Source organism: Arctopsyche grandis, chromosome 4 (genome assembly GCF_051622035.1).
Source record: "Arctopsyche grandis isolate Sample6627 chromosome 4, ASM5162203v2, whole genome shotgun sequence".
NCBI classification, from domain to species: domain Eukaryota; kingdom Metazoa; phylum Arthropoda; class Insecta; order Trichoptera; family Hydropsychidae; genus Arctopsyche; species Arctopsyche grandis.
Genome location: NC_135358.1, coordinates 5,397,803 through 5,413,994, shown reverse-complemented (window position 1 = coordinate 5,413,994; position 16,192 = coordinate 5,397,803). Strand labels below are relative to the sequence as shown.

Genomic DNA, 16,192 nt, shown 5'->3' with positions numbered 1-16,192 from the left:
TAACTGTGCGGGCAGGAGGTATTGATTATGATTATGATAATTTATTTATTTTTTTAAGTTTAAGTTTGGACCATTGTGGCATTACAGGAGTCCCTAATGCACCACAATGGGCGAAAAAATACATAGAGATGAGAAAAATAAAAATATATACATATGTATATATGTACGCAGACAAAAGTAGGTACATTTATACATAATCATAAAAAAAACCATAGTATTATGATTTTTCCATATAAAATATTATTATTCTTCCACGTTTTTAGGTCGATTATTCCAATTTCCTATAAAATAAACAATAATAATATGTGTAACGTTGGAGAGATCTTCAATATCTCAAATTCAAATGCGTATGTTCATTTAATCTCCATCGAAGTTGAAACGTGCTTTTTTATTATAATTGCAAATGCATTTTAAGTTAAAAAAAAACGTAATTTCTGTATAATTCCGAATTTATTGTAGTTTTTATTGTAATTACAGCGTATCTATACGAAATATTCAAAGCTACAGTTCTTTACAATGCAATGAGTGTGTTAATAGCACATCAAATTAAAAATACTCAATGAAAAATGATTGCAATTTCAACAGCAGAATTATCTTCCACCAAAACAGTATAAATCTTATTTAGATTGTTCATCGTCAGAATTGTTAAAAAATAGCACTAAAAAATATCTAATAACATCAAAAAATACCTAAACGATTATATCAGCGCAATCATGGTGCATAAATTCGTAGGCCATTATATAATGCGAAGTAGGTACAACGAAAAGCACTATGGATAAAAACCATTATGCAAAATTCTTATCGTCAACAGTGCATAGTACATTTTTTTTTAGCAAATTTGCATTTATTGTGCATCGCGGTCGACAAAGCAAACCGATCAAAAGGAGAGGTCGCGACCCAAAAAAGTCATAAACCACCGATTCAATCACGCGGCATATATCACTTATAAAAGCGGTATTTTTCATCGGTCCACAATATAAATGTTCGATGCCAAATTTTCAAATGCGAATAATAAGTCCTAAGGTTAGCCACAATAATGCCATTAATCATTTTTTTCTCGTTTTTTTGTTGCGTCCGTCTTTCGGTACCCTCCGGTATATATTTATACGCAACAAGAGAGAGACCCCCATCGAGGTGATTCACCATATCCGTGACCTTAATCCGTCTAAGTTCAACTTCGTATTTTTGAACCAAACTATTGCGCAACATCTCAAAATTGAATTTCTCTAGATAAAAGTTCATTATTTCGAGTAAAAAATGGTATTTTCTTGATCGAATCCATTAGTAAGCCATTTTGCAACAGTTTCGTCCCGTTCAATTTCGGCCGGGGAACTCTACGATGGACGACCACTGCACTTTGATAATTTTAAGTGCGTGCAAATGAACCGAGAACTACCTCCGTGGGTATGTATTAAGATAATGTGGGATGTGTGGCAATTTTGTTGAGTATATCAGTATGACCCGCGGCAGCTACCCATACGTCTCTCGACCGGGCGGTCTGTCCACCCCCATTGACCTCCCCATTCCCTCCCCCTTCTCCCCCTCGCCTCCGTAAAGATGGTGAACCACCCACAGCATCATCCCATAATAATACAGTGTCTTCTTCAACGTTTCACATTTTCGACCGACACTGTGAAACACTTTGAAATTTATGCATCTTGCGCCAGACGCGACTTGCTCTGTCTTTATTTACGTTTTTTCATCTCCCCTATCTTGAATGCGAGCTGCATACGTGTGCAATATTTATGTTCATTCTTACATAATTTATTTTTAACTCTTATGGTTTTGTCGAAATCATTTTTAAAAATCGAAAACGAGCAAATAAGAGGCTGGTAATAAAAATAGCCATTTGCCAAATTTACAGCCTAGTCTGCTAATTATCCAACAATTAAATTGAAATAATCATATAATTCATCTAAAAGTAATATACTCGATTTAAAATATATGTAGATTCTTTATTGTGATAATATTTTTGAATAATTAATAAGTTCTTTAAAGGGTTTTCTTCAAAAGACTTCTCATACCGTTTTTGATTTTTAAATGCTTTTTATTATTATGAAATTATGTTCACAATACATCTTATATCTATTTTAATAGCTACTGATCTACTGATCATTTTCTATTTTACAGTTTAATTTAATTTGGTTAGTAATGATAGTATTATATTATTCTAATGTTAATGTACAGTATAATAAGAAAAAGAGCTCAAAAACCTATTTATAATTCTTATAAATGCTCATAATACATTTAACACATAATATTAATTATAGACTCTCTAAAGTCAATAACCTAAAGCAGATTTTGTTTAGGTAATCTGTATTCATACCGTTTAGTTTGGATATTTCATATGCAATTTTCATATATTATTTCGCGACTCAATAATATTTTTACTTAAATGATCGCTTTTAACAAAAAAGACAAACAAAAATAGTGTCAAAATAAAAAAATCATATGCATAAATGTTTATATTACAGATGTAAAATAATTCAAACATTTAGCTAAACACCGTGGAAAAAAGTTGTATTAAAAAACTACTACTACTTCAACTTTAAGCTATTCATTATTACATTATGTATTTACCACTTTTTTAAGTATATCTACCAAAAAATTGAAATAAAAATCTGAATAGCATATTGTATGTGTATGTATATGTCAATACTCTACAACAGCGGTTCCCAAACTTTTTTGGCTCGCGTAACACTTGTTAGTACATTAGATATCCATATTAAGTATGTACATATGTCTGAATTAAAATACACATATCTCTATATTCCGATGCCAAAAAAATGGTTCAAGATAATCAGTAAATTGTTTGGTTAAATCTTCATTTGGATAGATTCAAAGGGTGAATTGAATTCTCCGTACAGCCTATTAAATTCATACAAATGTATCGCATCGAGCTTGAAACATTTAGATATATGTACATATTATTTTATTATTTTTACATAAATATATACCAGGAAGGCTTGACAGGAAGACCCCAGTGCGCCTTCCTGGACAATTAATTACAAACAATGCAGCATTTTATTATTACATAAATCACTGTATTTCCAGACGCTGAAGAACATGAAATAACAATTAATTAATTACAAAATTAATATATTGAGACATCTATGGATTTACATTTTGTACATAATTTTTACAAATTATACACACAATAAATACAGAAGATTTGTGACAACAGGAAAGATGATTTTTTGCCAATTTTGAGGAATCGTTTCAACAATGATCAGATAAAATTAGCAAACTCTGATAAGAAACGATCGATTTGGAGTCACAAATACCCCCAAATCTAACCAGCAGTATGGTGGATCGAACCCACTGATCACTCGGTGCTAAACATACACCCTACCATTAAGCCATACTGCTGGCTACATATGTATGAAATAATATTAAATACATAGTTCTTCGGCGGTAAAAATCACTGTTGATAATTATCGTCAACACTTACATTGTATGTTGCGACTATCCGGAGTCAAGTGCACGTTTATTGTCTGGAAGAAGCGTGTATGATTGGCGTAGCCGGTAAAGGCCCGCTCTTCGGTGGCGTACGTTTTATTGGTCGCATTTAAGACATAATTACGAGGTGGTACGAGGAGAACCACCCGCGAACATAAAGCAGATATCAAAAAGCTCCGCGAAAACGTTCACTTCTGATGCTGTAATAATGTGTAATTATTTCGTTCGGCGGACGGACAGGCCAGCGCCCTTCGGGAGTTCACGAATGTTTACATTCTGCGAGAGCTGAAAGCTCTTCATAAAAGCTCCGCGACCCGCCCGCACAATCTTGGCAATCATGCCAAGTGCAACAACATTATACTTATTTTACTACGTAGAGACTAGCGTGCCGCAATAAAAACAATTGTCGAGATTTAAATCTAAAATTGATATTTCATGCGTGGGATGTGGGCCACATCATGAGGTGTTTGCTTACCGAAAGCTCTGTTAGATTTCTGGTGAGACGTTAAACGTTGGAAGTTCTTACTTGAAATATTATCAGTTTGTTTTCAATTTCAAATTAAAGAAAGCGTTGAAATTTTGAAAATTAGAATGAAAAAATCCGGACAATTCAATGCTTTTTTCAGCTACGTATGTTTATTTTCTTTCTTCAGCTACGGGTCTGGGTCACTGTATCGAAAGTCGAAAGCCGAAAGATCGAAAAGCAAAGATTGAAAAGAATGTATGCATGGTAAACGGTACTATATATGTATGGTAATATACAATGTATGCTACCCGCTCTTCATGTGTATGCATGGTAAACGGACTATTTCAGATATTGTCATAAAAATCGCGAAAAATCTTGGTTTTTCCACTTTCGATCGAGTCACTTTCGTTGCAGTGATGGCCTTCATTACTTAGTACAACAATTAGTTTTAGAATTTTTAAAAGCTTTTCATTGTTCATATATTGTGTTCACAATATATCTTAAGTCAATACATCTTAATTCACGAAAGAATACATTTTAATAGCTACTGATCCAGTAATCATTATCTATTTTACACATTATTTTTCTTAAATAGTATTAAAAATATTATCTTATTTAAATGTTATTGTTTACGACATATCAGGAAAAAAAGCTCATAAACCTTTTACAATTCATATAATTATTCAAAATACATTTTATTCATACACTTGCATGTACATATACATATGTATATTATTTTTAATTAAAGATTTTTTGAAGCTACTAATGTTTTAGCCATTTCTTACAAGCTAAGTATGGTGGCTAGTGATTATTGTATAGAATCTGTTGGTTAATTTGTTAGTAATATCTACGGCAATATATATATATATATATATATATATATATATATATATATATATATATATATATATATATATATACATATATATATATATATATATATATATATATATATATATATATATATATATATATATATATATATATATATATTGCAAATATATATAGGTATCTATGAGTATGTATGTATGTAGATAGCGTGTAGCATTTCAACAAATTCGCAAACACTTATACCGAGAATATGCTTATCGCCTATCGGCACCATTTTTACCCATTCTAAAACGATAACATTGTTCTGCATTGTTGAACAGGAGGACCTGTTGATCCACGGCGATAGCGTCTACGACATAATAGACAAACAAGACCATCAGGGCGTGCAAGCGGAACTGTGCAGAACCCCAGCAGACGCCGAGGACAGGTTGTTCCTGTGCAGGATGAACGTATCGAGAAACGCTCGACGCCAAATGAGATTCGGAGACCAAAAGGTAAGCACCACACCATTTAGAAACATCTAATTAATTCACCCGGCGTTATTTATTCGACCATTGATCGCGAACGGGCACTAATTCACCGAGCCGCTTGCTGGCACACAGACCTGGATTTCAGCACGGTGGTAAATAATATTCGCATAGTGAGTTGGTTAGTCGTCGTCTTCGAAGGCTGCTGAGGACGGAGCCATGTAAGGTGTCCGACCACCAGATCATATCTCCGCATAAATAAGCCGGGACAGAATGAAACATTTCTGCGAAAGGCCGGTTGTAACATTTGACTCGGATGCTGAGCGCTTCGAATGCGCCGATGTACTGCGGCGACAGCATTATGGTCTTAATTAACGGCTACAATGCTGTGTATCATACGCGAAATTGTGGACCAAGTCCACTATGACATATGTATATGTACTCTAAGTTCACCTAACCTAATTTTTAGTTTGATTTCTGTTGAATAAAGTAACTTATTTATCATTTTTTGATATATTATATTAGACAGGATCATTTATTTTAATATATCATATTCAATATGTCAGTATATATGTAAAGTATAATATCGTATAGGCTATATTACATCAAGTAGATATATCATTTAAGATACGAGCCTTTATATTTGAAAGTAGCAATAGTCCTATTTCCAGTTACAAAAACATTATTTCTGTATGACTTAATTCAGAATTTTTTATTACTTATTTTAATTCGATATGTCCAGAAACTCAGAAAAGCAGAATAAACGTATTGCAGGCCACCAGTATTTTAAATATTGTTAAACGTAAAACATCATATTTAATGTTTTGCGAAATATTTCCTGAAATGAAGAAAAGTGAACTATTTACCACTTTCAAATATAATGTCTCATACAATAAACGCCCGATTATTGATTGAAATATCTTATATATAAAACCAAAACGGCGTCTGTAATTCGTTTCTGATTGGCTGGATTAGTCAAAGACGTTTGTGATTTTTTCATGGTTTTCATTTAATTTCCATTTACCGAGCTAAGCCGGGTAATTTTATATAAAATAAAGCTTACTTTGAGATTTTCTATACAATTTTATACACAAACATATGTACATATGTATGTACGTACATATATATTTATTTATTTTTATAGATACATATATGTATATGTGCATTTACCAGGAAGGCCTAATCGATAAATCCTAATGCAATTTCCTGGTCAATTAATTACAAACACGCGTTAAACAATTATGTTTGTAAAGTATCATAAAGACATCTATGTAAAAATTCGATAACACTTATTTTTCGAGAAATAGCTACATTTTACATATTGGGTATCAAATTTATAATATCAGCAAATTCAATATACTTTAAACTCGAATTTGCGAGAGACGGGAAATGTTTTTGCCAATTTTGTGGAACTGTTTCAATAAAATCAGATAAATTGCCAAACTCTGATTGGAAATGATTGACCTGGAGTCACATACATCCAAGAGGATAAATAAATAACCACTCAGTTGAAAGTTTACACGCTAACCACTGATCTATGTAAGTATGTATGTAATTGATAGTACATAAATATAATTATGTAAATGAAATAAATAGAAACAAAATGTATCAAAATGAAAATTTAGAAACTGTAAGCGGTCAAAAGTTATAGAAAAATTTTCATATCAAAAGCTGTCATTATCAGCTATCTTCATTACAAAATTTCCAATTGAAAGTATAAATATAGTTTATTACATCTGGTTGCTTATTCAATCTCTCGTTCACCTCCTACGCTTATCCATTCAACAACTCTTTCATTCCGAATGATACAATCTGCAATATAATATCAAGTGCCCACCATAATATGTAGCAAGTGTTGACAATTGTTAAGCTAGCCTGCAGTGGTGACTTAGTTCACTTTTGCTCAGCAGAAATCGTATAAAGACATTGAATATCATTATCAACTCGTAGCGAACGCTTGATGAATACCACTTTAGAACATTCCTATGCAGTCCACGACGACTACCCTTCACGTGTACGACCTTTCAACACCCCTAGAATTCCATTCTATGCATTCAGCAGTCGGAAAATACATTTAAAATAATAAAAATATCTGCAGTATTGCATTAATCTTATTACTCGACTTCGTACTTTATATGTTTGCTCGTACGAAACGCGAATAAATAAAATTGTGTTGTCGCGGAATGTGTTGCAGTAGCGACCACTCGCGAAGTTTTGTCGAATCTTTTTACGCCTTTTTTTCCTCTCTCGTTATTATTTGGTTCTCTTGCATGCCTATATGTGCGTCGAGGAGACCAAACGGTTGGTGATTTATGTCGATGTTAAACGATGTCATTGTAGCCCGGTGGTGAATGAAGACTTCAATTATGCAAATAATGGCAACGAGGTGCGAAACTTGCACTGTCACAGCCCGGGATCCGCGTACAATGTTTGCTCTGCATTACAATTTATTCCACACTCACCTGGTGAACTGAAAAAAATATATGTGAAATTACAATAAAAAACAAATAAAACAGTAGTCTGCCATTCGCGTACAAATAACACGCGAAGTTTGGTTAAAAAAATTGGCGAATGTGTGTACATTGTTTCCACCTCACTAAGGCGTATTATAAAAATTCTATTGAGATAGTTTTAAACGTATACATGTATAGGAAATAAATTGATATACATTGGAACTGTATAGTGACCAATAATTGTAAATATCTATTAAATAGTATGTATGTATGTATATATGTATATTGGAGACTTCTCTCATGGGAAGGAAATACGCTCCATTTATTAATGCGTGTTTTTATTAGTACGCTTTTATGATATAAAAAGGTTCGTATACATTTCCAAAAACAATGATTATATTTTATTTCAATAGTAATTGAAATAAAATTAATTCAATTATCAAGTCGACTCTGTTCTAAGAAATAGGAAGGGAAATATCAATACTCACAATTCACTTTTTAAGTTACATATGTATATGTATGTACATATGTATGTTATATTTTATACATCTGAATAGTCTAACATTGTATATTTTATATAAGTTACATTAGTATTAAGATATGTACATAGGTATATATTAACTAAAAGCTAAAATATCTATAAATTTACCGAAAATTAGTTAAGTACACATATGCACATGAGCCGTTATATTTGAAAATGGCATAAGTCCACTTTTCTTCATTTCGAGAAATATCTCGCAAAACATTAAATATAAATACTGGTGGCCTTTAATGCGTTTATTTTGCTTTTCCGAGATTCTGGACATATCGAATTAAAATAAGTTATAGCAATTTGTGAATTTAGTCAAACAGAAATAGTGTTTTTGGAACTGAAAATTGGACTTTCGCCACTTTCAAATATAACGGCTAATATATCGTGTCGTTTAGAATTTGAAGATTTATTAAAAGGTAAATACATAATTGTTTTTAAGTACGTTAGGTTGTTTAAAAACTTCCTGATATGATGAGTACTACGTCACATTTAATTATGTATATAGTTTTATTTGAATCCTTTTCCTTTCATATAAATACCTACAAGAGTTTTAATTACATTTAAAAGTTAGCAGTTTACTTTATAAAAAAATATGAATTAAATATTAAAATGGTCATCTAATACTCAATTTTATATCAATGACATCAGAGTGTATTTGATCATAAGTCGTCCTCAAAAACACGTCATTTGACAGGTAGACGACTCGCAGACACTTGAATGGCGAGCATATGCGAAATTCCTCTCGACTAGTCGAACTTTGAATATCAACAATGAGAGTTTGTCCGATTTTTTTCCTTTCGTTTTGAGATGAATTTTGTCGGTGGGTCGGCGTCGAAATGCACCGCGACCGCGGAGTGCATATTTATGAAAAAGAAGAAGATGGAGTTCCGAGAACAATACCGGGTCCGGCGAAGATAAACACCGTGGTTGCACTCTCGCATATCTATGCAATATAAAATATTGTGATTTCAAATCGATGCAAATTTATTCGTATCGCCCGAGGTGGCACTGCACACTGCACAGTATCGGACTCGATGCACCGGGACGGCTCGAAATACATTCATATGCAATATAAATAGTTGCGTGTATTTATTATGAATATAAATACATTAAAGAGCAGCGTGTGTTTAATGTTAAAAATTAATCGTCCTTACATTATGCACATAGATAATGTGCAGGGCTGTCAAACTATTTTATATGTGTGCTTTCTGATAAACTTGGTATACAATCGAAACATATATGGAAAGTCTAATATGTTTTATATTAATCTTAATGCTGTATTTAAATATTCCACATATATATTTTCCTTACACTCAATTGAAAAATTGATTTAAAAAGCTTCTCTTTATATGATATTATAGACATACGTTATGGTAATAAATATGATGTGATTCTCATGAAAATTATATGGCTTTGGCAAGAGACATTCTTGATTCATTCATAAACAAAAAATAATGAGACATAATCGATCGTAAATAATACAAAGTTAATAATAATTTATAGACGCAATCAAAAATAAAACTTTTCCAAACACTTTTCATACCTAATGATAATTCGTATTTGCATTAAATATGTAAATTTAATTCGGATTATTAAAAATATTTGACAATACACAAAGATTAGCGTCAAAATATGCGTTAAAAATTTATTAAATATTTAACACGGTCCGGTTTTTTTATTGTTTATTATTTATTTTGTGCGGTTAATTAACTTATTTCAACGCCGCCGAAAAAAACGGGTCTATTTTTGCAGAATGATTCACGATTTCGTACCGTTGACTTTTATCGAGACGAAAATATTTTAAATATTTCAATTTATTATTTTTTCCATAGTCATCAATCCAATAAATATTTTAACGATGTTTTTTTTAATATAATATTTTGAATTTAGTATTACACAATATATCAATGAAATTTTATTACTCTAACTGTATAACATGACTTGTATGATATTCGTATGAATAATTTGATTCTAATATATTTAATAGAAAATCTAACTGAACTCATTTCCAATGTTGTCCTGGATATGAATTTATATCGATGTATAATCCAATGAAACAATCTACCATATGTTTCAAATAAAATATGGTCGACGGTCGACAATTATTTAGCCTCCCCGCACGCACCGCCTATTATTCTCTATCAGATATAAATTTTGTCAAAGTGGAATAATTTTGCATTAAGCACAAACCTTCGGAATTCCACTACCATTTAATTTATCAGCAGACACACGTATCTATCTACCTAACGTGGAATTTTCGACAATGCCAATGCGAACACATACGAAATCGAAAGTCACTTCACTCGTACGACACGAATCGTTCATTTAATGACGTCTTCGAATGCACCACTCAAAGAGCTTTATCCACGGTTAATCTCCAGAGTTTAAATCAAACACCGTTCCAGTATAAACAGTAGTGTTTATTTACATAAATATGAGCGCACTCGAACGGCCTTTCAGACTCTGCACACAGACTATGGGTACTCCAAACTGACGATCATTGGCCTTTGTTGGATGAAATCGAGTGTTTACAATGACGTCGAGAGATTTCCTCGAGTTGATTTTTGCGAAAGCAATTAATACCCGGCCGATAAATCTAACGGTGATCGCTACCGTATGTGGAGTGGCAATTTTCCACCGAGGTACATATTGTATACCTTTAGTTGGATATTTACGGCGACAAGCCAGTCTGTCGCTCCGTGTAAAAACAAATAAATTACAAAATATGCAATGTAGCTGTTGGCTGCTGCACATCGAATGAATATGTATATAATGGTTCTCCATCCAGCATGTCCCTTCTAGCCTTCGGTCCGGTGCAGCGTTCGTACCGGATCTTCCTTTCACTGTTGAGGCTCATTTTTTCCCATAGTTCACCGAGAGCCGGTGTTACGAATCCATCCAAGGCTAGACCGTGTAAGACCAACGTATCTCTCCTATCCTTATTTGGTGTCACCATTTTTCACGCGACTCAAGATTTTTTTGTGTTGCGTGTGCGTTTACCTGCTAATGCTTTGCGACCGTGACACTTCTACTTCCGCCATTGACAATTTTGATACTTTGAAAAGTTTCACGGTCTAAAATGCATCGAATCTTGGCGATATTGATTTCCAAATCTAATTTAATAGCTTCAATCCTGGATGCTATATTAGCCTCTTTTTGAATCCAGTTATACATATGTATAATTTATTTATTTATTTTAATTTATACCGGGAAGACCTTACAGGTAATCCCACTGCGCCTTCCTGACCAGAAACATTGTACATTTGATACAAAAATTATCAGTATTATACAAAGTACATAAATACATACATAGAGACATCTATGGTCAAATTTGTAAATTTTCAGCATGTTATACAATTGAGCGAAATTCGAGATTGCTGAAAAGTCTATACTTGCGAGAAAATGGGTGAAGTTGCTAATTTGTTGAACCCATTTCAATGAAAATCAGATAAATTGGCAAACTCTGGTAGGAAATGATCGACCTGGAGTTACAAATCCAAGATCTGGCCAGCAGAAACCAGTGGGATTTGAACCTGTGGCCACTTTTTTCAAAGAATTATATGCTAACCACTAGTCTATTCTGCTGGTTATAATATAATATAACAAATATACCACTAGTCTATAATATAATATGTACGAATAATTGTCAAATAAATCAGCATAGGATCGATCTGGATTATACTAACCAAAATGCTACCAATTATTATGATACCAATCATACTTAAGTACTACGTTTAATACCTATACTATAATAATATTCTCTAATAGCCTCGCAAAAGGTCTGAGGAAAACGTTGCAATCAGCCAATTAGTTTAAATTCAGTCTTTGTCAATTTCTATTGTGGCACGTTAATAGATTGATCTCATTCGAATTATAGTTGAACATTTTCGTTCAGGTTAGTTCAAATTCCAGAAGAAATTTAAGGCTTTCTTGTTGACTAGAATTCAGATCAATTTTCTCCTCCAAGAATTTTCCGACTCATTGATAGACTTTCATATAAAATTGATTTGTTTTATATACTCACCACAATGTTAAGGTGTTTTCAACCTTTCACAAACCTTTCTGAAACAAGAAATATTAAATGGACGAAACACTTACGTAGGCATGTTAGACGCATAAAGTTATATTACCAATCACAAATTTTAAGATTATGTTTTGAACAAAGTTTACAACTTCAATTTTACAACACAGAGTTTGGCTCAATATAACTGCATAAATAAATCAGTCGTAAAAAAAATAAATCCGCTTATATTTCAATGTCATATTTTACTGCAAATAATTGAATAATTGGGTAATATTTAAAGTTATGTCTTTTTATAATAATTTTCTGTTAAATAGTTTAAAATGTAAAATTTTATCGATGTAATAAAATAAAATTACGCGTTCTACTAAAGTTTTCCAGAAATTATCTTGGGAGGCTTGAACGCGCGAGAAAATTTCTCAACTTACGTATATATGTACATACTTACCCGATTAAATCTTCTCGAAATAAAGCCTTATAAAATAGAAACAGATATAAAAACATTCATCAAATCGTAATTTCATTACATGTTGCATTATTATAAGGTACCATTATTACTCATAAAATTTCAAAAATGCTTACATATGTACCATTCAACAAATCTAACACAAACTTTGCATAATTACTTCGTATACTCCAGCAAGTGTCAAAAATTACAAAATACATCTTAACGAATTCTTGCAGTCCTTGACCATAACTCGAACCCATCCACGATAGTACGAGTGCATCAACATCGTAACTTTGTGACCCTTGAGCTGCCGTTTTAACCTCGCAGCTTTCTAAATCGTCCACATCCATACATGCATACATACATACATACATGAACAGTAGATATTCTCATCGTAAGCGATGACTATTTCAATATTGTGATTAAATTATGCAGTGCGCGGCGAAAGTTCACGACTGTTCAGACAAAAGCATTTCACTCGCGGGTAGAACACATTCCGTCGCGGATTCCGAACAAAGCGCGCACTCACTTTATTCGCAACGCTAAATGCAACCGTAAAATGGTCCACGAGGGGAAATACATACATACATACATATACATATATTCGAAGGAGATGGTGGAAGGAGACCAGCGATTTATTTATGAAATGTAAATCGAGCTGATTGTAATAGCAAAACACCCGCGCGCGAGCACCACCGACTCTCCGGGGTACACACATGTGTATTGAGATGTACCATTTACATATTTGTATCACATGTCCACCATGCATTCGAATGCTACTTCTCCATCTGCTCGATGCAGGACTGTTCAACTCGAAAATGCATTCAGGCCGATCGTTTAGTGAGCTTTCTATGCGGTGCGATCGTATCGAAAGTACGGAAGTTGCACCTACAATAAGTTACTACATATTCTCGGTTCAATGTAAGTTTATGCTCGTTTGCAGTTCTAAAACAGATTGTAAATAAACATCATTATTATTTCATTTACAAAGGCTCACCCCGATTCACCGGAAATACTGCGCAGAAGCAATAGTCTGTACGAGATCTTAAGATACGCATATTTTCCGTGTATTGAGGGTGGGCTTTTGGAAATGAAAAGACATCAAATATGAGCTGCTTAAATCAATCAACGAAAATTATTATCATAACTTGAATAAATGTGATCAGTAAAATTATGTCCTACATCAACTTAGCCTAATAAAATAAAGGCAATAAATTAAACTGTCCATATTTTAATCAATTTCTGTAATAGAACAGTTTTCGACCAGTATTTTATTACAAAATATTCAGTATTATATTATCAAATGTCAATATAAATAAAAAATGGACAGTATAAAAATCTGATTTAAATTCTCCAGAACAAATAGCAATGCCTGTTGGATGGAATTGGAATTTAAGTTTGAACCAAATTTGTGTTGATACCAATCAAAAAGTAATACTGGCCATTCGACAAAATAAAACTTACCATTTATGTATGTTTAAATACTGACCAATTAATATAAATATTTTTTATTTTTATTTATACAGACCACTTGTATACTGAACGACGGATACTGGCCGTTTAATATAAATACTGATCTTTCATATTTAAATACTGACAAAAATAGACTGAAATACTTACCAGTAAAATACTAGCCGTAATTAAATAATCAATATAAATATTATGTTTTTATTCGGGATGGGTTAGTATTGGAAAAGCAAAATACTTTGTGAAAATTTTCCTAAACGAAACAATTTCATTAACAATGATAACTAACCATATCCAAACAGCTTCAGCTCGTACCGAAAGACTCCTACTAAAAATTTTGTATTAAATATGTATGTATCTATTTATGTACATACATATGTATATTGTATATGCATAAGTCATACTTTACTTATTTGAATTTATCTCGATACTATGAAGTTATGTACAATTAAAATGATCTACATGACGAGTGTCTTTGCGGTAAACTAAGCTTGCAAATTTTTTGTTGAACTCAACAAGCATCGCAATCAACTAAGAGGTCAAACTAACAACAAAAAAATGAATCTGGTAGTGCAAAAATAATTATATAACAGATACGTAATTATCACAACAAAAGTATATGAACAAATTTTAATATCTACAAAAAATTCTAATATTTTATTTAGTCATAGGGTGTGTTTCTGCTGTGTTTTGTCACGATAAGTCAAAGAGTGTGGGAATTTATGCTTAGTATAAATGTATGTATGTTGTAGTAAAAAAATACATAAAAGGCATTTATATTTTATTTAAAGAATCGGTTATTTATGTACATTTAATTTATTTTATTTTAATGAAATATCCTATTGTAGAATCGTATTGGCCGTTCTCTATATTATCAGACAATCTCGCGGAATAATAATGCGACCGTATAATTATGCAAAGTGAACGTATAATTCGATTTTATTGAGATTTATTATGACCGCATATACGAGCTATTTACTATAATTAAATCATATTCCACATAAATATGCTTATAATACAATACATATACGCGATAAAAATACAATATCCACGTTTCATTTGCAAAGTATGTATCTGCACTGCGAAAGAATACGGCATACATTTTATTCGATGAAATAAATCAACCTTATCAATAAATTGAACTGTTCGCGTTAAATCTATAAATTTGTATTGTTCGATTATATAATGTAATAAATTATACGTGTTTTTTTTTTGTTTTGTTTTTAGTTTTAAATAACCGTTGTTTGATAATTAATGTTTTCAAAGATAGCGATACGTATCACATTTTATACGATGTTTTTGTTGTTTTCTTTTTTGTTACCACGAGCAATCATAAAAACGAGATCAAGATGACCGATCGAAACCTTTTGAACTTTCGGCTCTGAAAAGGTCGATGGCGCCAATCGTGAAAGAATTTCAAACTCTCAAATAGCGAGATTAAGATTTCTTACCAATATTTTATTACGGTTTCAAAATTCTAGAAGAGAGGAAAAAATGTAATAACAATGCATTTGCATTATGTCTAAATTATCGCAACAACTTCATACAAACACCTCTATAATTTTCTTGATTACATCTGCAAAGACCTCCCGATCGGTTCAAATTAAAACATCGATCACGAACGACATTTATTCGCGTTAAAAACACTTCTTTTTCGATTCAGCGTATTGCTTGAATACTAATCACCTATAAAATAAATAAATTTAGTGAAAAAAATATTTTAAACTTTAAAATTGCTTATCACGCTTCTCCCACACGTTGACTAAGTACGTTAGATTCGGGGTTCAAAATTTAGACGTTCCAAAGTCGGATTGACATGCTCTTACGAGATAGCTGGGAGGCTGCACACGACTTTCCGTAGAGAGCCATATGGACCAATGCCTGTTTAATAATTCATAGACTATGACGCCAGGCAACCCTAGAAGACGGTCATCCTCGTCTATTGTTTCGCGCACCTCTTATTTTCCCATGAAAACGAGAGTCATCAATTACTAGCCTCTGCAATACGGCGTTTCGCAATGGTGACTTCGACGAAACTGGATCGTCGT

The 16,192-nt window shown here is 32.4% G+C and overlaps 1 protein-coding gene across 1 annotated transcript in view; it reads left to right on the top strand.

Annotated features, from left to right (window-relative positions):
• The window catches only part of LOC143910404 (PAS domain-containing protein cky-1-like), a 66,175-nt gene that overhangs the window by 28,700 nt on the left and 21,283 nt on the right, over positions 1-16,192 (top strand). Inside the window, 1 exon segment of the mRNA XM_077428855.1 lies at positions 5,077-5,250. Within this exon segment, the coding sequence (XP_077284981.1) occupies positions 5,077-5,250 (174 nt within the window).